We start from the raw sequence: 23437 nt of genomic DNA, 5'->3' as shown, positions 1-23437 counted from the left end.
TGAGGGCGTGCAGCGTAGGTTCACTATGTTAATTCCCGGAATGGCGGGACTGTCGTATGTTGAAAGGCTGGAGCAATTAGGCTTGTATGCACTGGAATTTAGAAGGATGAGGGGGGATCTTATTGAAACATATAAGATAATTAGGGGATTGGACACATTAGAGGCAGGAAACATGTTCCCAATGTTGGGGGAGTCCAGAACAAGGGGCCACAGTTTAAGAATAAGGGGTAGGCAATTTAGAACAGAGATGAGGAAGAACTTTTTCAGTCAGACAGAGTGGTGAAGGTATGGAATTCTCTGCCTCAGAAGGCAGTGGAGGCCAGTTCGTTGGATGCTTTCAAGAGAGAGCTGGATAGAGCTCTTAAGGATAGAGGAGTGAGGGGGTATGGGGAGAAGGCAGGAACGGGATACTGATTGAGAGTGATCAGCCATGATCGCATTGAATGGCGGTGCTGGCTCGAAGGGCTGAATGGCCTACTCCTGCACCTATTGTCTATTGTCTATTGTCTCCACAGCCTTCTGCAGCAAAGAATTCCACAGATTTACCACCCTCTGACTAAAGAAATTTCTCCTCATCTCCTGCCTTCTCCCCATGACATCTGACACATGTACTAATCAAGAATCTATCTATGCCTGCTTTGAGTGAATCACTGACTTTGCCTCCACAGCCTTCTGTGGCATAGAATTATTTAGGTTCTTTTCTCTGTTGTCAAAGGATAAATGGCAATCACAAAACAATAAAAAGAGGTCGAAAATGTAACAGGACATTCTGCTTATCTGCAGGGAGGTGGAATAGGGCTGTGTTTGCTGACCTGCCTTTTTTGAAGGTGCATGATTTTCTAATTGCTATAAGGCCATTCAGAAGAAGGAAAAATTGCTTAAACGCCTGCAAACAACACATCAAATGAAATTCTGTATATAAGGAGTACTCTATTTGGTCACTCTATTTGACGCTCACAAATAAAGTCTTGACTGCCTTACCCGATCGTGGTGGTGTGTTTTAAAGTTTTCTTTAACAACATACATAACGGAAATGGGTCCTCCGGCCCATCTTGGCCACGCCGCCAATGTTACCATATTGGGTCGAACCCATTTACCCGTGTTTCGCCCATATACCTCCCATCCATTCTTATCCATATATGTTCAAATGTCTTTTCATAAGTTCATGTAATAGGAAGAGGATTAGGCCATTTGGCCTATCAATTCTACTCCGCCATAGCTGAACTATCTTTCCCTCTCAAACCTATTGTCCTGCCTTCTGCCCATAACGCCTGACAACCGTACAAGAATTGGATCAAGAATCAAGAATCCAACAATCTCTGCCTCAAAAATATCATTTGACGGCCTCCACACCCTTCTGTAGCAATCATACCCAGGAATGATGCAGGAAAAATGTTCCCGATGTTTAGGGAGTCCAGAACCAGGGATCACTGTTTAAGCATAAGGCCATTTAGGACTAAGATGTGGAAATACATTTTTACCCAGAGAGTTGTGAATCTGTGGAATTCTCTGCCACAGAAGGCAGTGGAGGCCAAGACACTGGGTGTATTCAAGCGAGAGTTATATATAGCTCTTAGGGCTAACGAAATCAAGGGATATGGGGAGAAAGGTGGAACTGGATGATCAGCCATGATCATATTCAATGGCGGTGAAGGGCTGAATGGCTGACTCCTGCACCTATTTTCTATGTATCTTTGTTTCTATGAAATGTAACCTTCACCACTTCGGTTTGACTTCCAAGCCAATTGTGAATAGAATTAACTCGCTCATCTTGGGCTCCATGGAATCTAACCATTTAGATTAGACGACATGATGTTCATAAGTTCTCAGAGTAGAATTATGCATTCGGCCCATCAAGTATACATCGCCAGTAAATCGTAGCTGATCTATCTTTCCCTCTCAATCCCATTCTCCTGCCTTCTCCCCATAACCCCTGACAACCATACTAATCAAGAATCTGTCAATATCCACCTCAAAACGACCTAATGACGGCCTCCACAGGCGGCTGCAGCAATGAATTCCACAGATTCGCCACCCTCTTGACGAAAGATATGCCCCGTCATCTCCTTTGTAAAGGTAAGTCCTTTTATTCTGACACTCTGGCCTCTGGTCCCAGACTCTCCCACGAGTGGGAATATCCTCTCCGCATCCACTCAATCCAGGCCTTTCACTACTCGGTCAGTTTGAATGAAGTTCACCCTTCCCCCCATTATCCTTCTAAATCTAGCGAGTACACGCGGGACCTTGTGAAAGGCCTTTCCAAAGTCCATGCTGGCAACATCCACAATTCTTTCGTCGAGCTCTTCAAAAAAATCTCCATCACATTTGAGAGACACGATTTTCCAAGCACGAAACCTTGCCAACCTCCTAATTAGTCCGTGCCCATCTAAATGCTGGCAGATCCTATCCATAAGATTCTCCTCCAACACCCGTCCACTCACCAGCCTGTAATTCCATGGCTTGTCTTTGATACACATGCTGTCGTTGCTCCCAATCTTAAACAACGGTATAACATAACCCACCCTGCAGTCTTCACTTTCCCAAAAGGTACCGGGTTATCGGCGTTTTACTGCACCAGCGATACATAAAGTAGACCAATTATACAGGTGTTCCAAGGAACAAAGATATTGATTGAATGACAACTCATATATTCATGGCCAGTGCTGATCTCAGCGGCCGCTTCTCGCCTCTTTGAATAACAGGCCAGAGCATTCAAAACATAAGCGAAAAATACCTTAAAAGAAAGATATGAAACACGTATTGCCAGCTGTCCCATACTGTGGGAGGATTGTGATATACTTAGAGCGGAAAAGATTCACAAATATGTTGGTGGCAAGACTGGGGTGGAGTAGGAGGGGGGGGCACAAATTATATAGAGTGACTGGAGTGGCTGTGGTTGTTTTGGCTGGAAGGATGGAGGCTGAGGAGTGACCTCGTAGCCGGTTATAAGGGTGTAGATAATATCGATCGTCATATATCTGGGTGGTGGAGAAAAATGATAAAATCTTGAGGTTGAAAGGAAACAAAACTGTGTCAGATGGAGCATGGTTTCGTGAAGGTGGAGTCGCATGTAAATAGGGTGATCAAAAAGGCTTTTGGCACATTGGCCTTCATCGGTCAGAATATTGAGTGCAGAAGTTGGGAGTTCATGTTGCAATGTTGGTTTGGCGGCATTTAAAGTATTGTATTCAGTTCTGGGTATCTTGTTTACAGGAAAGATGTTGTCAAGCTGGAATGGGGACAGAGAAGATTTACGAGGATTTTGACAGGACTAGAGGGTCTGAGCTGTAGGGAGAGGTTGAGAAGGCTGGGACCCTATTTCTTGGAGCGCAGGAGGATGCGGGAAGATCTTGTAGAGTTGCATAGAATCATGAGAGGAATAGATCAGGTCGATGCACAGAGTCTCTTGCCCAGAGCAGAGGAATCGAGGACTAGAGGACATATGTTTTAGATGAAGGGGAAAAGATTTAATATGACTCTGATGGATCATCATTTCCCACAGAGGGTGGTGGATGTATGGAACAAGCTGCCAGAGGAGGAAGTTGTGGCAGGGACTATCCCAACATTTAAGAAGCAGTTAAATAGGTACATGGATAGAACAGGTTTCGAGGGATATTGATTAAACACGGGCAGGTGGGACTAGTGTTATTGGGACATGTTGGCCGGTGTGGGCAAGTTGGGCCGAAGGGCCTTTTTCCACTCAATTACTCTATGATTCCAGAGAAAGAAAAGGATATAAAGAAAGAAAGACGAGATAAAGAAAGGAGAAAAAACAGGTAAATGCGTGACTCCAGATGGAAGACCAATGTGGGGAGGAAAGAAAAGGATTCGGTTGACGAGAGTGGTGGGAGATGGTGCGAGAAATGCGTGAACACCAGGTTTGAGTCCTCGGGAAGGGAAGGCAACAGGGTATTCCAATTCCAAGTAACACTTTGTATTAGCTCGGGTCGGCATTGTCTGCAACTCCAGGCGCCCCATTGCAAAGCCAGCCGTCCCTTGGGGCTTCATCGACAATTAACGTCATTGAGTTGCCCTGGTACACTCAAAGCTTTAGGGAGATACACCCGTCTCAACGCTTTTACACACCCTTAATTTTATTTTCGGTTGCACCTAGGGTCCCTGGAGACGTTTTAAGAGCGTTGTGTTTGACGCTCTTTACGCAATCTCAATAACCAGATAGGTTCCCCGCTTGGACGACCACCGTCACCGGGTACATCAGCTAATCTAATTGATGCATGCTACCGAAGCTGCTACCAAATCTCTTGAGTCTTCAGTCCCACCCGGACCTGTATACATAAGGAGCTATTCCTGTACGCTCTTCAATTCAGTTTCGGGGCTCTCTCCGCCCACCCTCCCCCCGAACACTCGCAACAAGGATGGGAGACCTGGTGTTCCTCTTGGTCCAAGATGTGTTCTACCATTCGCTGGCACTTGTCGGGGTGACCGGTAAGCGAGGGGAAGGGAGAGGGTCACCGGGTGCGAGAACGCGGGGTGCCTGGATATGCGCGATGTGTGGCCGTTCTGGAGGGTCTGGATTTGCCAGGAATACCGCGACTGTGCTTCTGTTACGGCATTTCTGTTTGTGTTTTGAAACGCACTAGCGTCCGGTTTCTATCTGCAACTGTGTTACAGCGAATGTCCTTCCGTTCCCTGGAGAAGGGAGATTTAATGGGAATACTAGTTGGCAAAGAGTTTAGAATCGGCTTTTGAAAAATGCCCATAGCACGATGCGAAACCAGAATAGCAAAGAACCAGAGTACCGGTAGACACAACACTCTGCAGTAATCCAGAATAACAAAGAACCAGTGTACCGGTAGACACAACACCCTGCAGTAATTCAGCGGGTCAGGCAGCATCTTTGGGGAAAGGAATACCTGACACACTTTAGATGGGCGGCGTGGACAAGGTGGACCGAAGGTCCTGTCTCCACGCTGTATCTTAAACTAAGATAAACTAGGTTTATTGGCGTACTATATCGGGCTCTTTGTGTGTATGTGTGACTGATGGGGAGAGGTGGAAACTGGTGAAGGAATATTAAAGAGCGTTCGGTCAAGGGGCCGAACGTGAAACAGTGGCTCCTGGCCTGAGTACAATGTACTTGTACAATGGGATTTAACTGAGATGGAGAATCACGTTCAGGTCAAGAGGAGTTCATTGTCAAATGCGTGCACACGATGAATTTGGAGTTCTCTGCCAAATCGTGCTTACAACAGCATCACAGACACATAGACTCAGCCAATTTACAAAATCAACTGGAGAGCAGTCCTGAGCTACTCTCTTCCCCATTGGAGACCCTCAGACTATATTTCACCTGACTTTACTGGACTTAATTTGCACTGAAGGTTACTCGCGTTAATCCCTTTTTCATGTATCTGTACACTGTGAATGGCTCGATTGCAATCATATATTGTCTTTCCGCTGACTAATTAGCACGCAACAAAAGCCTCTCCTTTTACCTCGGAACACGTGACAATGAACTGAACTCAAACTCGAGATTATATCAGTAGAGATGGGCGTTCGGGCGGCATAGTGGCGCAGCGGTCAATGTGCGCCAGGGACCTGAGCTCAATCCGAGATGGACAATCACGTTCAGGTCAAGTGGACTTCATCGTCAAATGCACGCACACGATAGATTTGGAGTTCTGTGCCACGTCGGCTTGCAGCAGCATTACCGTTAGTTACATTGACTCAGGCAGTGCACAAATACAAATTGTAAATTGCACACAATTCCAAAAGAAAGAAGACCGAGCAAAAATAGCAAGCTATTAGAGCAAAACCTTTTTTCGTTGGGTTATGGTTAGGGTTAGGGTTCGAATAGTGCAAGAAGTTTGTTGTTATGTTCCGTTGTCGAGGTGCGATCGAGGTTTAGTTATTAGTTTAGTTTAGTTTAGAGAAACAACGCGGAAACTGGCCCTTCGACCCACCGAGTCCCAGTGATCCCCGCACACTAACACTATCCCACTAGGGACAAATTACAATTGTACCAAGCCAATTGACCTACAAACCTGTATGTCTTTGGAGTGTGGGAGGAATCCAGAGTACCCGGAGAAAATCCCACGCAGGTCACTGGGAGAACGTGCAAACTCCGTACTTACAGCGCCCGTAGTCAGGATTGAACTCGGGTCTCTGGCACTGTGAGGCATCAACTCTACCATTGATCTCCCGCGATGTTGCCTCACCCGCTGTTCCTCTAGCACATTGTGCCAATCCTATCTCTCCTATCCTATTGTGTAAGACGTTGATGAGGCCACATTTAGAATGTTTTGTGTTCAGTTTTGGGCATCATGTTATAGGAAAGATATGGTTAAGCTGGAAAGGGTACCGAGAAGATTTACGAGGATGTTGCCAGGACGAGAGGGTCTGAGCTACAGATAGGGGTTGAGTAGGCTGGGACTCAATTCCTTGCAATTCAGGAGGATGAGGGCTAATCTAATAGAGGTGATGATGAGAGGAATGATCTAGAGACCTCCATTCCCGACAATGTGCTTATGAAACTAACCAACTCAGCGGGACAGGCAGCATCGCTGAATAGACAATAGACAATAGACAATAGGTGCAGGAGGCCATTCGGCCCTTCGAGCCAGCACCGCCATTTAATGTGATCATGGCTGATCATTCTCAATCAGTACCACGTTCCTGGCTTCTCCCCATACCCCACGACTCCGCTATCCCTAAGAGCTCTATCTAGCTCTCTCTTGATTGCAATCAGAGAATTGGCCTCCACTGCCTTCTGAGGCAGAGAATTCCACAGATTCACAACTCTCTGACTGAAAAAGTCTTTCCTCATCTCCGTTCTAAATGGCCTACCCCTTATTCTTAAACTGTAGACCCTGGTTCTGGACTCCCCCAACATTGGGAACATGTTTCCTGCCTCTAACGTATCCAACCCCTTAATAATCTTATACGTTTCGATAATCCTTCTAAAATCCAGTTTATACAAGCCTAGTCGCTCCAGTCGTTCAACACATGACAGTCCCGCCATTCCCGGAATTAACCTACGCTGCACGCCCTCAATAGCAAGAATATCCTTCCTCAAATTTGGAGACCAAAACTGCACACAGTACTCCAGGTGCGGTCTCACTAGGGCCCTGTACAACTGCAGAAGGACCTCTTTGCTCCTATATTCAACTCCTCTTGTTATGAAGGCCAACATTCCATTGGCTTTCTTCACTGCCTGCTGTACCTGCATCCTTTCAGTGACTAATGCACTAGGACACCCAGATCTCGTTGTACATCCCCTTTTCCTAACTTGACACCATTCAGATAATACTCTGCCTCCCTATTCTTACCACCAAAGTGGATAACCTCACACTTATCCACATTAAACTGCATCTGCTATGCATCCGCCCACTCACACAACTTGTCCAAGTCACCCTGCAACCTCATAGCATCGTCCTCACAGTTCACACTACCACCCAGCTTTGTATCATCTGCAAATTTGCTAATGGCACTTTTAATACAAAACTTTATTGGCATTCGGTACAGATACCGAACGAAATTACAGCAGTCACAGAGCACAACAAAAAAGAAAAGAACACAGGACACACGACCCCAACACAAACATCCATCACAGTGACTCCAAACACCCCCTCACTGTGATGGAAGGCAACAAAACTTCCACTCTCTACCCCCCATGCCCACGGACAGGCAGCTCGACCCCTACTGAGGCGACCGACACGTATAGCCCCCGCAAGGGGATGGAAGGCCCCGCGGCCGAGCCGCACCGAGCGCTGAAACGTCCCGCGGCCGTACCGGGCGATGGAAGGCCCCGCGGCCGAGCCGCGCCGGGCACTGTTAGGTCCCGCGGCTAACCCGCGCCGGCGATGTTAAGTCCAGCGGCCGAGCCGTGCCGGCGATTGAAGGCACCGCTGGCGATGGAAGGCCCCGCGGGCGATGTCAGGCCCCGCGGGCGATGGAAGGCCCCACGGCCGAGCTGCGCCCCGGGGAAGAGACCTAATAAAAGAAAGGTTTCCCCCACCCCACCACCCCCCGCCCCACCACCCCCCCCCCCCCCCACACACATCCACAGCCAAAAACAGAAACAAAAACCATCCCAACACCGACACACAAACAAAAAAAAAGGAAAAAAGACAAACAGACTGCCAGCGAGCCTTCATCCAAGTCATTAATGTATATTGTAAATAGCTGCGGTCCCAGCACCGAGCCTTGCGGTACCCCACTAGTTACTGCCTGCCATTCTGAAAGGGACCCATTTATCCCCACTCTTTGCTTTCTGTCTGTCAACCAATTTTCTATCCATGTCAGAACCCTACCTCCAATACCATGTGCTCTAATTTTGACCACTAATCTCCTACGTGGAACCTTGTCGAAGCCTTTCTCAAAGTTGAGGTACACCACATCCATCGGCTCTCCCCTGTCAATTTTCCTAGTTATATCCTCAAAGAACTTTAGAAGATTAGTCAAGCATGATTTCCCCTTTGTAAATCCATGCTGACTCGGAACGATCTTGTTACTACCATCCAAATGCTCCGCAATTTCGTCTCTTTTAATTGATTCCAGCATCTTCCCCACCACTGATGTAAGACTAACTGGTCTATAATTTCCCGTTTTCTCTCTCCCTCCTTTCTTAAAAAGTGGGACAACATTAGCTACCCTCCAATCCACAGGAACTGATCCTGAATCTATAGAACATTGGAAAATGATCACCAATGCATCCACAATTTCTAGCGTCACCTCCTTAAGTACTCTGGGATGCAGACCATCAGGCCCTGGGGATTTATCAGCCTTCAGTCCCATCAGTCTACCCAACACCATTTCCTGCCTAATGTGGATTTCCTTCAGTTCCTCCGTCACCCTAGGATCTCTGGCCACTATAACATCTGGGAGATTACTTGTATCTTCCTTAGTGAAGACAGATCCAAAGTACCGGTTCAACTCATCTGCCATTTCCTTGTTCCCCATAATAAATTCCCCTGCTTCTGTCTTCAAGGGACCCACATTTGCCTTGACTATTTTTTTCCTCTTTACATACCTAAAAAAGCTTTTACTATCCTCCTTTATGTTATTGGCTACTTTACCCTCGTACCTCATCTTTTCTCCCCGTATTGCCTTTGCTTCATCTTCTGTTGCTCTTTAAAAGAGTCCCAATCCTCTGGCTTCCCACTCTCTTTGCTTTGTTGTACTTCTTCTCTTTTATTTTTATGCTGTCCTTGACTTCCCTTGTCAGCCACGGGTGCCTCTTACTCCCCTTAGAATCTTTCCTCTTCTTTGGGATAAAGTGATCCTGCAACTTCTGCATTATTCCCAGGAATACCTGCCATTGCTGTTTCACTGTCTTCCCTGCTAGGGCCTCTTTCCAGTCAATTCTGGCCAGCTCCTGCCTCTGTAATCCCCTTTGCTATACTGTAATACTGACACTTCCGATTTTCGTTTCTCCCTCTCAATTTGTAGAGTAAAACGTATCATATTCTGATCACTGCCTCCTAATGGCCCTTTTACCTTGAGTCCCCTTATCAGATCAGAAGGAATGGGTGATGATTCGGGTTGATACCCTTCCTCGGACTGGTTGGGGATAAGGGAAATGAGAGATCTCAACAATGATGTCGAGAGACAAAGAACAATGAATGAAAGATTGGCAAAAAGTAACAATGCCAAAGGAAACAGCTCATTGTTAGCTGTTTATTGGGTGAAAACGAGAATCTAGTGCAACTTGGGTGGGGGGGGTTAGAGAGAGAGAGAGAGAGAGAGAGAATGCCGGTGCTAACTGAAGTTAAAGAAATCAATATTAATACCACTGGGCTGCAAGCGAAATATGAGATGCTGGTCCTTCAATTTGCATTTGGCCTCACTCTGACAATTGAGGCACCCTAGGATACAAAGTTCTGTGTGGGAATGGGAGAGGAGAATTAAAGTATTTAGCAACTTGGAGATTAGGTAGGTTCAGGTGGACTGAGCAATGGTGTTCAGCGAAATGATCTAGCTTAGTCTCGCCGATGTATTAGAGTCCACATCTTAAACAGCGGATAAGGTACACGAGGTTGGAAGAGGTTGTAGGTGGTGATTTGGGTGGGAAGAGATGAGCTGACCAGGGAGTTGTGGAGGAACCATCTCTGCGGAAGACAGAAAGGGGTGGAAATGGAAAGATGTGAATAGTGTTGGGATCCCCTTGGAGGTGGCAAAAAGTTTGGAGGATTATGTGTTGTATGCGACTGCTGATGGGTCGTAGGTAAGGACTAGGGGGACTCTGTCTTTGTTGTGCATAGGGGGAAGAGGAGCAAGGGCGGAACTGCAGAGTAATGCGGAGACACGAGTGAGGGCCTCATCTATGATGGGAGAGGGGAACCCCCGTACCCTGAATAATGAGGACATCCTGGATACCCTTGTATGGAACATCTCATCTTGGGCGCAGATGCAGCGTAGACGGGGGAATTGGGTGTAGGGGATAGAGTCTTTGCAGGAAGCAGGGTGGGAAGAAGTGTAGTCGAGATTGTTGGGGGAATCGGTGGGTTTTGTAATAGACATCAGTCGATAGTCTATTTCCTGTGATGAAGAATGTTAGATCAAGAAAGGGGAGGGAGGTGTCGGAGATGGTCCAAGTAAATTTGAGTGCAGGATGGAAATTGGTGGTGAAGTTGATGAAGACCATGAGTTCTGCATGGGTACAAGAGGGAGCACCGATGCAGTCGTCAATGTAGGGGAGGTAGAGTTCGGGGATGGGGCCAGTGTACGCCTGGAACAGGGATTGTTCAATGAGCCTACAAAGAGGCAGTCATAGCTGGGGCCCATGCGGGAGCCCTTAGCTTTGCTGTGGGCTTGGAGGAAGTGGAAGGAGTCAAAGGAGAAGTTGTTGCGGGTGAGAACCAGCTCTACTCGGCAGAGTAGAGGGTTAGTAGAGGGAAATTGCATGGTTCTGTGGTTGAGGAAGAAACGAAGGGCTTGAAGGCCTTCCTGGTGTTGGATGGAAGTATAGAGTGACTGAATGTCCATAGTAAAGATCAGAGAGTGGGGGCTTGGAAAGCAGATCATTAAAGAGACGAAGGATATCTTGATCATCGGTTGGGAGAAATTGGACCAAGGAGGATAGGATGGAGTTGAGGTCCGTGGAAATCATTTCAGTCGGACAAGAGCAGGCAGAAACAATGGGTCTGTCAGGGCAGTTGTGTTTATGGATTTTGGGGAGAAGGGTAAACGTAACCCAAATGAAACTGTTCTGATGGGGTCGCGGGCAGACCCGTTTCCATCACATTTCTGCTCTCTCAAAGCAATGGGTGCAGATATAAAGGGCGTGGGCCATTCACACTCTTCTCTCCTCACCTCAATAAAGAAAGAATGTGATGGTTTTGGAGAGTCTACGACAGGGGTTGGGCCCGGTTAGGCCTGAATAGAGAGGATGTGGAGAGGATGTTTCCGCTGGTGGGGGAGTCGAGGACCAGAGGGCACAGCCTCAGAATAAAATGCTGTACCTTTCGGAAGGAGATCAGGAGGCATTTCTTTACTCAGAGGGAGGTGAGTCTGTGGAATTCGCTGCCGCAGAAGGCCAAGTCAATGGATATTTTTAAGTCAGAGATACATAAAATCTTGATCAGTACGGGTGTCAGGAGTTATGGGGAGATGGCAGGAAAATGGGGTTAGGATGGAGAAGTAAATCAGCCATGATTAAATGGCGGAGTAACATATAAACATAGAAAATAGGTGCAGAAGGAAGCCATTTGCCCCTTCGAGCCACCACCACCATTCATTGTGATCATGGCTCATTAACTACAATCAGTAACCCATGCCTGCCTTCTCCCCATATCCATTGATTCCGGTAGCCCCGAGAGCTCTATTTAACTTTCTTTTAAATCCATCCAGTGAATTGGCCTCCGCTGCCTTCAGTGGCAGAGAATTCCACAAATTCACAACTCTCTGGGTGAAAAAGTTTCTTCTCACCTCAGTTTTAAATGGCCTCCCCTTTATTCTTAAACTATGCGGCCCCTGTTTCTGGACTCCCCCAACATTGGGAACATTTTTCCTGCAGCTAGCTTGTTCAGTCCTTTTATAATTTTATACGCCTCTATAAGATCCCCTCTCATCCTTCGAAACTCCAGTGAATACAAGCCTAGTCTTTCCAATCTTTCCTCATATGACAGTCCCTCCATCCCAGGAATTAACCTCGTGAACTTGCACTGCCTCAATAGCAAGGACGTCCCTCCTCAAATTAGGAGACCAAAACTGCACACAATACTCCATATGTGGTCTCACCAGGGCCCTATACAACTGCAGAAGGATTTATTTGTTCCTGTACTCAAATCCTCTTGTTATGAAGGCCAACATGCCATTGGCTTTCTTCACTGCCTGCTGTACCTGCACACTTCCTTTCAGTGACTGGTGTACTAGAACACCAAAGTCTCATTGCACTTCCCCTTTACCTGATCTGACACCATTGAGATAATAATCTGCCTCCTTATTAGATTTGATGGGCCGAATGGCCTAATTAAATTGAAAGAAATTGAATTGAATTAAATTTTATTAGCCAATTATGTATACATACAACGACAGGGTCCCACCTTCCACCCCATCAGCCGTCGCATACAGCATATATTCCTCCAACATTTTCGCCACCTCCAACGGGATCCCACTACTGGCCACATCGTTCCATCTCCACCCCTTTATGCTTTCCGCTGAGACAATTCCCCCCGCAACTCCCTGATTAACTCGTCCCTTCCCACCCAAACCATCCCCTCCCCAGGTACTTTCCCCTGCAACCGCAGGAGATGCAACACCTGTCCCTTTACCTCCCCCCTCGACTCCATCCAAGGACCTAAACAGTCTTTCCAGGTGAGGCAGAGGTTCACTTGCACTTCATCTAACCTCATCTATTGTATCCTCTGTTCCGGGTGTCAACTTTTTTACATCGGTGAGACCAAGCGCAGGCTTGGCGATCGTTTCGTTGAAGGCCTCCGCTCAGTCTGCTTAACGTAACTGGTCTCCCGGTTGCTCAGCACTTCAACTCCCATTCCCAATCTGACCTTTTTGTCCTGCAACCGTTGAAACACTGGAGCGACTGGGCTTGTATACACTGGAATTTAGAAGGACAAGAGGGGTTCTTATTGAAACATATAAGATTATTAAGGGATTGGATGCGCCAGAGGCAGGAAACATGTTCCCGATGTTGGGGGAGTCCAGAACCAAGGGCCATATTTTAAGAATAAGGGGTAGGCCATTTAGAACGATGAGGATTTTTTTTTCACTCAGAGAGTTGTCAATCTGTGGAATTCTTAGCCTCAGAAGGCAGTGGAGACCAATTCTCTGGATGCTTTCAAGAGAGAGTTAGATAGAGCTCTTAAAGATAGTGTCAAGGGATATGGGGAGAATGCAGGAACTGGGTACTGATTGTGGATGATCAGCCATGATCACAGTGAATGGCAGTGCTGGCTCGAAGGGCCGAATAGCCTACTCCTGCACCTATTGCTTATTGTCTATTATCTTTTGTCCTGGGCCTCCTCCATTGTCAGAGCGAGGGCCAGCGCAAATTGGAGGAATAGCACCTCATATTTCACTTGGGTAGCTTGATGTTCACAGCGGTATGAACATTGACTTCTCCAACTTCAAACAGCCCCTGCTTTCCCTCTCTATGCTCTCCCCCTTTCCAGTTCTCCCACCAGTCTTACTGTCTCCGACTACATTCTATCTTTGCCCCGCCCACTCCCCTGACATCAGTCTGAAGAAGGGTCTCGACCCGAAACGTCACGTATTCCTTCTCTCCAGTGATGCTGCCTGTCCCGCTGAGTTACTCAAGCATTTTGTCCCCACAAGGATCGCATTTTGTCGCAACAAGATAAAAAAACACGATATACAGCAGACAATTAAAAATAAAACATTATAATTTAAACTGTTCCGCACTGATATTGAGGGCCAAATGTTCTAACTGTTCTATGTTCTATTCCACTCTCCAAGGATTGGGCTGAATATAGTCATTGATTCATAGAGTCTTACAGCGGGAAACAGGCCCTTCGGCCCAACATGCCCACACCGGCCAACATGTCCCATCTACACTCGTGGCCATATACCTCCAAACCTGTCCGATAAATGTACCTGTCTTAAATGTTACAATAGTCCCTGCCTCACCTACGCAGGTCGTTCCATACACCATCACCCTTAGTTTGAAAAGGTTACCCCTCAGATTCTTAGTAAATCCCCCCCCCCCCCCCCCCCCCCACCCCGCCTCACCTTAAATCTATGTCTTCTGGTTCTGGATTCCCCTACTCTGGGCAGGAGACTCTGTGTATCAACCTGATCGATTCCTCTCATGATTTTATACACCGCTGTGAGCTCACCCCTCATCCTCCTGCGCTCGGAATAGAGTCCCAGCCTGCTCAACATCACCCTGTAGCTCAAGCCTTCGAGTCCTGGTAACATCCTGATAAATCTTCTCTGCAACCTTTCTAGACTGACAACTTCTTTCCTGTAACATGGTGCCCAGAACTGAACACAGCACTCTAACCACGGCTGCACTAACATCTTATACAAGTGCAACCTGATCTCCCGAGAGCGTCGACCAATCTCACTCACTCTTTTGCTCACTTCCATTGGTTAACATATGACCAGTGTTTGATGGCGCTGGGCCTATTGTCGCTGGAGTTTAGAAGCATGAAGGGGGATCTCATTGACACGTACGGAATAGTGTAAGGCTTGGATCCCAGCCTCAGATTTAAAGGACATTCCTTTAGGAAGGAGGTGAGGAGGAATGTCCTTACTTAGAAGGTGGTGAATCTGTGGAATTCTTTGCCAAAGATGGCTGTGGAGGCCAAATCAATGGATATTTTTAAGGCAGAGATAGATTTTTGATTAGTACAGGTATCAGGGGTTAAGGGAGAGAAGGCAGGAGAATGGGGTTAGGAGACAGAGATAGATCAGCCGTGATTGAATGGTGGAGTAGACTTGATGGGCAGATTGACCTAATTCTGATCCTGTCACATGACCTTTTGACCTTCTCCGTAGCGAATCTCATCACCATCGTGATCCTGTGCCGAGGGAGCTGCGGCCTCGCCGGCTGCACGGTCCGCTACCTGGTGTCCATGGCCGGGGCGGACCTGCTGGTCATCATCTTCTGTGTGGTCCTCAACCACCTGGGCTCGCTCTACTTCCCCTACTCCATGCTCATGCACTACCACGTCTGCGCCCTCAAAAGCATCGTGAACGCGGCGTCCGTGGACTCCTCCGTCTGGCTCACCGTGGCTTTCACCTTCGACCGCTTCGTCGCCATTTGCTGCCCGCGACTCAAGCTCCGTTACTGCACCGAGAGAGCGTCTTTGGCGGCGATCGTCGCAGTGTGCGCCGTCAGCTACCTGCGAAATATCCCGCGCTACTTCACCTACGAGCCCGTTCGCGGACGCGCCCCCTTCCCGGTCTGTCGGCTCCGTAATCTCTGCACCAAGACCCCCTGGGCCGCCTACCTGTGGGCTGGGACGGTGTTGACGCCTATGATCCCTTACGTGACCATCCTTCTGCTCAACGCCCTGACCGTCCGTCACATCTTGGTGGCGAGCCGGGCCCGCAAGGGGTTGCATGGCGCCGGAGCCGGAGCGGGAGGCAAACGAGCGGACCCCGAGATGGAGAACAGGAGGAGGTCCATCGTTCTTCTCTTCGCCATCTCGGGCAGCTTCGTGCTGCTGTGGATGACCAAGGTGGTGATGTTCGTGATGGAGGAAATGCTGATGGACATGTCCACGCTGGTCACGGTCACCCAGGCCGGGACCATGCTGATGTATCTCAATTCTTGCAGTAACACCTGCATCTACGCCCTGACACAGGCCAAGTTCAGGGAGCAGGTGAAGCTCACCATCACCTACCCCTTCCATTGGCTGCTCGCCTTCCTCTCAAACTGAACTTCCCGACATAGACGATATGTGCAGGAAGGAACTGCAGATGTTGGTTTACACCAGGGTTCCCAAAAAGTTAAGCTGCAAGTCGGATCGGTAGCAAAGAAAGCAAACGCAACCTTATGAAAGCAAACTGCAATTATTTCGAGAGAACAAGAACACAAAAACTGGGATGAAATGCCGAGGCTCTATAAGGTGCTGGTCAGGCCGCATTTGGATTACTGTGATCAATTTTGGGCACCATATTTGAGGAAATATGCGCGAGCCCTGGAGAGGGTCCAGAGGAGGTTTACAAGAATGATCCCAGGAATGAGTGGGTTAACTTATAATAATAATAATGTATTTTATTTATATAGCGCTTTTCATATACTCAAAGACGCTTTACAGAGATTTAGAGAACATAGGGAAATTAATAAATAGATAAATAAATAAATAAATAAACGAACAGAGAAAGGAGACAGAAGGTGAGGTGACCTTCAGTGGTTGAAGGCAGTACTGAACAGGTGAGACTTCAGCGATGTTTTGAATGTGGTGAGTGTGGAGGAGTCTCTAACGTTTTGGGGTAGTGAGTTCCATAGGGTGGGAGCAGCGATGGAGAAAGCACTGTCCCCCCAGGATCTGAGTTTGGTCCGGATGTGGGGGGATAGGAGATTGGCAGCAGCAGAGCGGAGGGTGCAGGTGGGAGTGTGCCTGTGGAGGAGGTCGGTCAGGTAGGATGAGCATTTGACAATACTGGGCCTGTCCTAGCTGGAGTTTCGAAGAATAAGGGGGGACCTCATTGAAATGTACAGCATAATGAATGGCTTGAATAGAGTGGATGTGTAGAGCATGTTTCCACCAGTGTGACAGTCTAGGACTGGGAAGGAGATGGGGAGGGATTTCTTTGGTCTGAGGGGGGGGGGGTGAATCTGTGGAATTATTTGCCACAGAAGGCTGTAGAGACCAAGTCAGTGCGTATTTATTTTTTAGAATGATTCTTTATTAGTGCAGGTGTCAGAGGTTCCGGGGAGAAGGCAGGAGAATGGGGTTAGGAGGAAGTGACCGATCAGCCATGATTGAATGGCGGAGTAGACGTGATGGGCCGAATGGGCTAAATCTGCTCCTAGCAATTGTGGCCTTATGATGTATGACACTGAAGACAGACATAAAACTACTAGAGTAACTCAGCAGGCCAGGCAGCATCTCTGGATAGAAGGATCTTCTCTCTCCATCCCTCCCCCATCCATGTTCTCCTACCTGGCTGACTGTCCTCCTGATTAAATTTTACCTCTGTGTGCTTCGTTATCATCTTGCCCGAGCTAACAATGATCTATTTTACAATGTCATTGACTAACGACCCCGTCTCGTTTTCACACCTTACTCTTCAATTTCTTTGTCTCCATTCCCCTGACTCTCAGTCCGAAGAAGGGTCTCGACCCGAAACATCACCCACTCCTTTTATCCAGAGATGCTGCCCATCCTGCTGAGTTACTCCAGCATGTTGTGTCTGTCCCGACATGGACTACGTCCCGGGTGCTGGCCGTGATGCTGAAACCTATCGGGCAGTCCTCGATGCCCGTTCCTCATTAAATATTAACTGAAGCGAGGAAGTGCCTTCACTTGGGGTATAAAACGGTGCAGCGCAAGTTACAAAAGCATCGGCCCACAATCACTGTGCTGAACCTGATGCCAAGTTCATGGGTTCATGTTTTTGAGCATAATGACGCCATTTGGCCCATTAAAATCCACTCCGCCATTCCATCTTTGAATGACCTACCTTTCTCGCTCGACCCCATTCTCCTGCCCCCCCCATATAAACCCCGATATGCTGACTACTCGAGAAACATAGAAACATAAATAGGTGCAGGAGGAGGCCATTTGCCCCTTCGAGCCATCATTGTGATCATGGCTGATCATCCACAATCAGTAACCTGTGCCTGCCTTCTCCCCATATCCCTCGATTCCACTAGCCCCTATAGCTCTATCTAACTTTTAAATCCATCCAGTGAATTGGCCTCAACTGCCTTCTGTGGCAGAGAATTCCAAAAATTCACAACTCTCTGGGTGAAAAAGTTTATTCGCACCTCAGTTTTAAATGGTGTCCCGTTTATTGTAAGACTTGGTTCTGGACTCCTCCAACATTGTGAATATTTTTCCTGCATCTAGCTAGTCCTTTTATGATCTTATACGGCTCTACAAGATCCCTTCTCATCCTTCTAAACTCCAATGAATACAAGCCTAGTATTTCCAATCTTTACTCGTCCCTCCATTCCTCGTGAACCTCGTTAGGTGCTAGTGGAATCAAGGGATATGGGGAGAAGTTGGGCATAGGTTATTGATTGTGGACGATCAGCCATGATCACAATGAATGGCGGTGCTGGCTCGAAGGGCCGAATGGCCTCCTCCTGCACCTATTTTCTATGTTTCTATGTCAATGAACCTACGCTGCACTGCCTCAATAGGAAGGACGTCCTTCCTCAAATTAGTACACCAAAACTGCACACAATACTCCAGATGTGGTCTCACCAGGCCCATATCAAATGCAGAAGGACTTCTTTGCTCCTGTACTCAAATCCTCTCGTTATGAAGGCCAGCATGCCATTAGCTTTCTTCACTGCCTGCTGTACCTGCATGCTTACTTTCAGTGACTGGTGTACAAGGACACTAACTTCTCGTTGCACTTCTCCTTTACCTAATCTGACACCATTGAGATAATAATCTGCCTCCTTGTTTTTGCCGCCAAAGTGGATAAACTTACATTTATCTACATTATACTGCATCTGCCATGCAACTGCCCACTCATTCAACCTGTCCAAGTCACCCTGCAACTTCCTAATATCGTCCTCGCCGTTCGCACTACCACCCAGCTTTGTGCCATCCGCAAACCTGCTAGTGTTACTTCTAATTCCATCATCCAAATCATTAATATTTATTGGAAATAGTTGCGGCCCCAGCACCGAGCATTGCGGCACTCCATTCACCCCTACCTGCCATTGTGAAAAGGACCCGTTTACTCCTACTCTTTGCTTCCTGTCTGCTAACCAATTCTCTATACGTGCCAATAACCTACCATGTGCTCTAATTTTGCTCACCAAAATGGCACCTTATGGCTTTCTGAAGGTACTGGCTCCCCTTCTTCCATTTTACTTATCACCTCCTCACAAAATCCCAGAAGATTAGTCAAGCAGAATTTCCCCTTCATAAATCCATGCTGACTTGGACCAATCCTTAAACCACTATCCAAATGCAGCTTCCCCACCACCGATGTCAGGCTAACTGGTATAGACCAGTACTGGTACTGGTACTTCCCCATTTTTTCTCTCGCTCCTTTCTTGATATAGACGATATGTGGAGGAAGGAACTGCAGATGTTGGTTTACACCAGGGTTCCCAAAAAGTTAAGCTGCAAGTCGGATCGGTAGCAAAGAAAGCAAACGCAACCTTATGAAAGCAAACTGCAATTATTTCGAGAGAACAAGAACACAAAAACTGGGATGAAATGCCGAGGCTCTATAAGGTGCTGGTCAGGCCGCATTTGGATTACTGTGATCAATTTTGGGCACCATATTTGAGGAAATATGCGCGAGCCCTGGAGAGGGTCCAGAGGAGGTTTACAAGAATGATCCCAGGAATGAGTGGGTTAACTTATAATAATAATAATGTATTTTATTTATATAGCGCTTTTCATATACTCAAAGACGCTTTACAGAGATTTAGAGAACATAGGGAAATTAATAAATAGATAAATAAATAAATAAATAAACGAACAGAGAAAGGAGACAGAAGGTGAGGTGACCTTCAGTGGTTGAAGGCAGTACTGAACAGGTGAGACTTCAGCGATGTTTTGAATGTGGTGAGTGTGGAGGAGTCTCTAACGTTTTGGGGTAGTGAGTTCCATAGGGTGGGAGCAGCGATGGAGAAAGCACTGTCCCCCCAGGATCTGAGTTTGGTCCGGATGTGGGGGGATAGGAGATTGGCAGCAGCAGAGCGGAGGGTGCAGGTGGGAGTGTGCCTGTGGAGGAGGTCGGTCAGGTAGGATGAGCATTTGACAATACTGGGCCTGTCCTAGCTGGAGTTTCGAAGAATAAGGGGGGACCTCATTGAAATGTACAGCATAATGAATGGCTTGAATAGAGTGGATGTGTAGAGCATGTTTCCACCAGTGTGACAGTCTAGGACTGGGAAGGAGATGGGGAGGGATTTCTTTGGTCTGAGGGGGGGGGGGTGAATCTGTGGAATTCTTTGCCACAGAAGGCTGTAGAGACCAAGTCAGTGCGTATTTATTTTTTAGAATGATTCTTTATTAGTGCAGGTGTCAGAGGTTCCGGGGAGAAGGCAGGAGAATGGGGTTAGGAGGAAGTGACCGATCAGCCATGGTTGAATGGCGGAGTAGACGTGATGGGCCGAATGGGCTAAATCTGCTCCTAGCAATTGTGGCCTTATGATGTATGACACTGAAGACAGACATAAAACTACTAGAGTAACTCAGCAGGCCAGGCAGCATCTCTGGATAGAAGGATCTTCTCTCTCCATCCCTCCCCCATCCATGTTCTCCTACCTGGCTGACTGTCCTCCTGATTAAATTTTACCTCTGTGTGCTTCGTTATCATCTTGCCCGAGCTAACAATGATCTATTTTACAATGTCATTGACTAACGACCCCGTCTCGTTTTCACACCTTACTCTTCAATTTCTTTGTCTCCATTCCCCTGACTCTCAGTCCGAAGAAGGGTCTCGACCCGAAACATCACCCACTCCTTTTATCCAGAGATGCTGCCCATCCTGCTGAGTTACTCCAGCATGTTGTGTCTGTCCCGACATGGACTACGTCCCGGGGTGCTGGCCGTGATGCTGAAACCTATCGGGCAGTCCTCGATGCCCGTTCCTCATTAAATATTAACTGAAGCGAGGAAGTGCCTTCACTTGGGGTATAAAACGGTGCAGCGCAAGTTACAAAAGCATCGGCCCACAATCACTGTGCTGAACCTGATGCCAAGTTCATGGGTTCATGTTTTTGAGCATAATGAGGCCATTTGGCCCATTAAAATCCACTCCCCCATTCCATCTTTGAATGACCTACCTTTCTCGCTCGACCCCATTCTCCTGCCCCCCCCCCCATATAAACCCCGATATGCTGACTACTCGAGAAACATAGAAACATAAATAGGTGCAGGAGGAGGCCATTTGCCCCTTCGAGCCATCATTGTGATCATGGCTGATCATCCACAATCAGTAACCTGTGCCTGCCTTCTCCCCATATCCCTCGATTCCACTAGCCCCTATAGCTCTATCTAACTTTTAAATCCATCCAGTGAATTGGCCTCAACTGCCTTCTGTGGCAGAGAATTCCAAAAATTCACAACTCTCTGGGTGAAAAAGTTTATTCGCACCTCAGTTTTAAATGGTCTCCCGTTTATTGTAAGACTTGGTTCTGGACTCCTCCAACATTGTGAATATTTTTCCTGCATCTAGCTAGTCCTTTTATGATCTTATACGGCTCTATAAGATCCCTTCTCATCCTTCTAAACTCCAATGAATACAAGCCTAGTATTTCCAATCTTTACTCGTCCCTCCATCCCTCGTGAACCTCGTTAGGTGCTAGTGGAATCAAGGGATATGGGGAGAAGTTGGGCATAGGTTATTGATTGTGGACGATCAGCCATGATCACAATGAATGGCGGTGCTGGCTCGAAGGGCCGAATGGCCTCCTCCTGCACCTATTTTCTATGTTTCTATGTCAATGAACCTACGCTGCACTGCCTCAATAGGAAGGACGTCCTTCCTCAAATTAGTACACCAAAACTGCACAGAATACTCGAGATGTGGTCTCACCAGGCCCATATCAAATGCAGAAGGACTTCTTTGCTCCTGTACTCAAATCCTCTCGTTATGAAGGCCAGCATGCCATTAGCTTTCTTCACTGCCTGCTGTACCTGCACGCTTACTTTCAGTGACTGGTGTACAAGGACACTAACTTCTCGTTGCACTTCTCCTTTACCTAATCTGACACCATTGAGATAATAATCTGCCTCCTTGTTTTTGCCGCCAAAGTGGATAAACTTACATTTATCTACATTATACTGCATCTGCCATGCAACTGCCCACTCATTCAACCTGTCCAAGTCACCCTGCAACTTCCTAATATCGTCCTCGCCGTTCGCACTACCACCCAGCTTTGTGCCATCCGCAAACCTGCTAGTGTTACTTCTAATTCCATCATCCAAATCATTAATATTTATTGGAAATAGTTGCGGCCCCAGCACCGAGCATTGCGGCACTCCATTCACCCCTACCTGCCATTGTGAAAAGGACCCGTTTACTCCTACTCTTTGCTTCCTGTCTGCTAACCAATTCTCTATACGTGCCAATAACCTACCATGTGCTCTAATTTTGCTCACCAAAATGGCACCTTATGGCTTTCTGAAGGTACTGGCTCCCCTTCTTCCATTTTACTTATCACCTCCTCACAAAATCCCAGAAGATTAGTCAAGCAGGATTTCCCCTTCATAAATCCATGCTGACTTGGACCAATCCTTAAACCACTATCCAAATGCAGCTTCCCCACCACCGATGTCAGGCTAACTGGTATAGACCAGTACTGGTACTGGTACTTCCCCATTTTTTCTCTCGCTCCTTTCTTGATAAGTGGGATAACATTAGCTCCCCTCCATTCCACTGGAACTGATCCTGAATCTATGGAACATTGGAAAATTATTACCAATGCGTATACGATTTCTTGAGCCTCATCACTGAGTACCCTAGGATGCAGACCATCAGGCCCTGGGGATTTATCAGTCTTCAGTCCCGTCAGTCTACCCAACACTATTTCTCACCTAATGCAGATTTCTTTCAGTTCTTCTGTCTCCCTTAATCCTCTGTCCACTAGTACATCTGGGAGATTGTTTGTGTCTTCCTTAGTGAAGACAGATCCGAAGTACCTGTTCAACTCTTCTGCCATTTCCTTGCTACCCATAATAATTTCATCCGTTTCTGCCTTCAAGGGACCCACTTTACTAATCTTTTTCTCTTAACATACCTAAAGAAGCTTTTACTGTCCTTTATATTCTTGGCCAGCTTCGCTGAAAAGCTCATCTTTTCAGCTCGCATTGCCCTTTTTGCTATCTTCTGTTGTTCTTTGAAAGTTGCCCAATCCTCTGGCTTCCCGCTACTCTTTGATATGTTACACATCTTTTCTTTGATTTTTATTCCATCTCTCACTTCCCTTGTCAGCCACGGTTGCCTCTTACTCCCCTTAAAATCTTTCTTCCTCTTTGGAATGAAATGATCCTGCATCTTGGATTAGGCCCATAAATCCCTGCCATTGCTGTTCCACCATCATTCCTGCTAGGATCATGTTCCATTCAACCTTGGCCAGCTCTTCTCTCATGCCTTCATAGTCCACTTTGTTCAACTGCAACAGTGACATTTCTCATTTAACCTCCTCCCTCTCAAATTACCGTTTAAAACTAATCATATTATGGTCACTACCTCCAAGCGGTTACTTTACTTTGAGTTCCCTTATTAAATCTGGTTCATTAGACAACACTAAATCCAGAATTGCCTTCTCTCTGGTAGGCTCTAGTACAAGATGCTCTAGGAATCCATCTCGGAGGCACTCTACAAACTCCCTTTCTTGGGG

The 23437-nt window shown here is 47.1% G+C and overlaps 1 protein-coding gene across 1 annotated transcript; it reads left to right on the top strand.

Moving 5' to 3' along the window:
* The first annotated feature begins 4376 nt into the window (after window positions 1-4376).
* Window positions 4377-15827, top strand: LOC144598630 (putative G-protein coupled receptor 139). Its single transcript, XM_078408839.1, has 2 exons — window positions 4377-4446; window positions 14941-15827. Exons 1-2 carry the CDS (start codon window positions 4377-4379, stop codon window positions 15825-15827), a joined length of 957 nt encoding a protein of 318 aa, XP_078264965.1.
* The last annotated feature ends 7610 nt before the right edge of the window (window positions 15828-23437 follow it).

Source organism: Rhinoraja longicauda, chromosome 12 (genome assembly GCF_053455715.1).
Source record: "Rhinoraja longicauda isolate Sanriku21f chromosome 12, sRhiLon1.1, whole genome shotgun sequence".
Taxonomy (NCBI): domain Eukaryota; kingdom Metazoa; phylum Chordata; class Chondrichthyes; order Rajiformes; family Arhynchobatidae; genus Rhinoraja; species Rhinoraja longicauda.
Note: the sequence above shows the minus strand (reverse complement) of the source record. Positions and strands in the feature narration are given on the sequence as shown.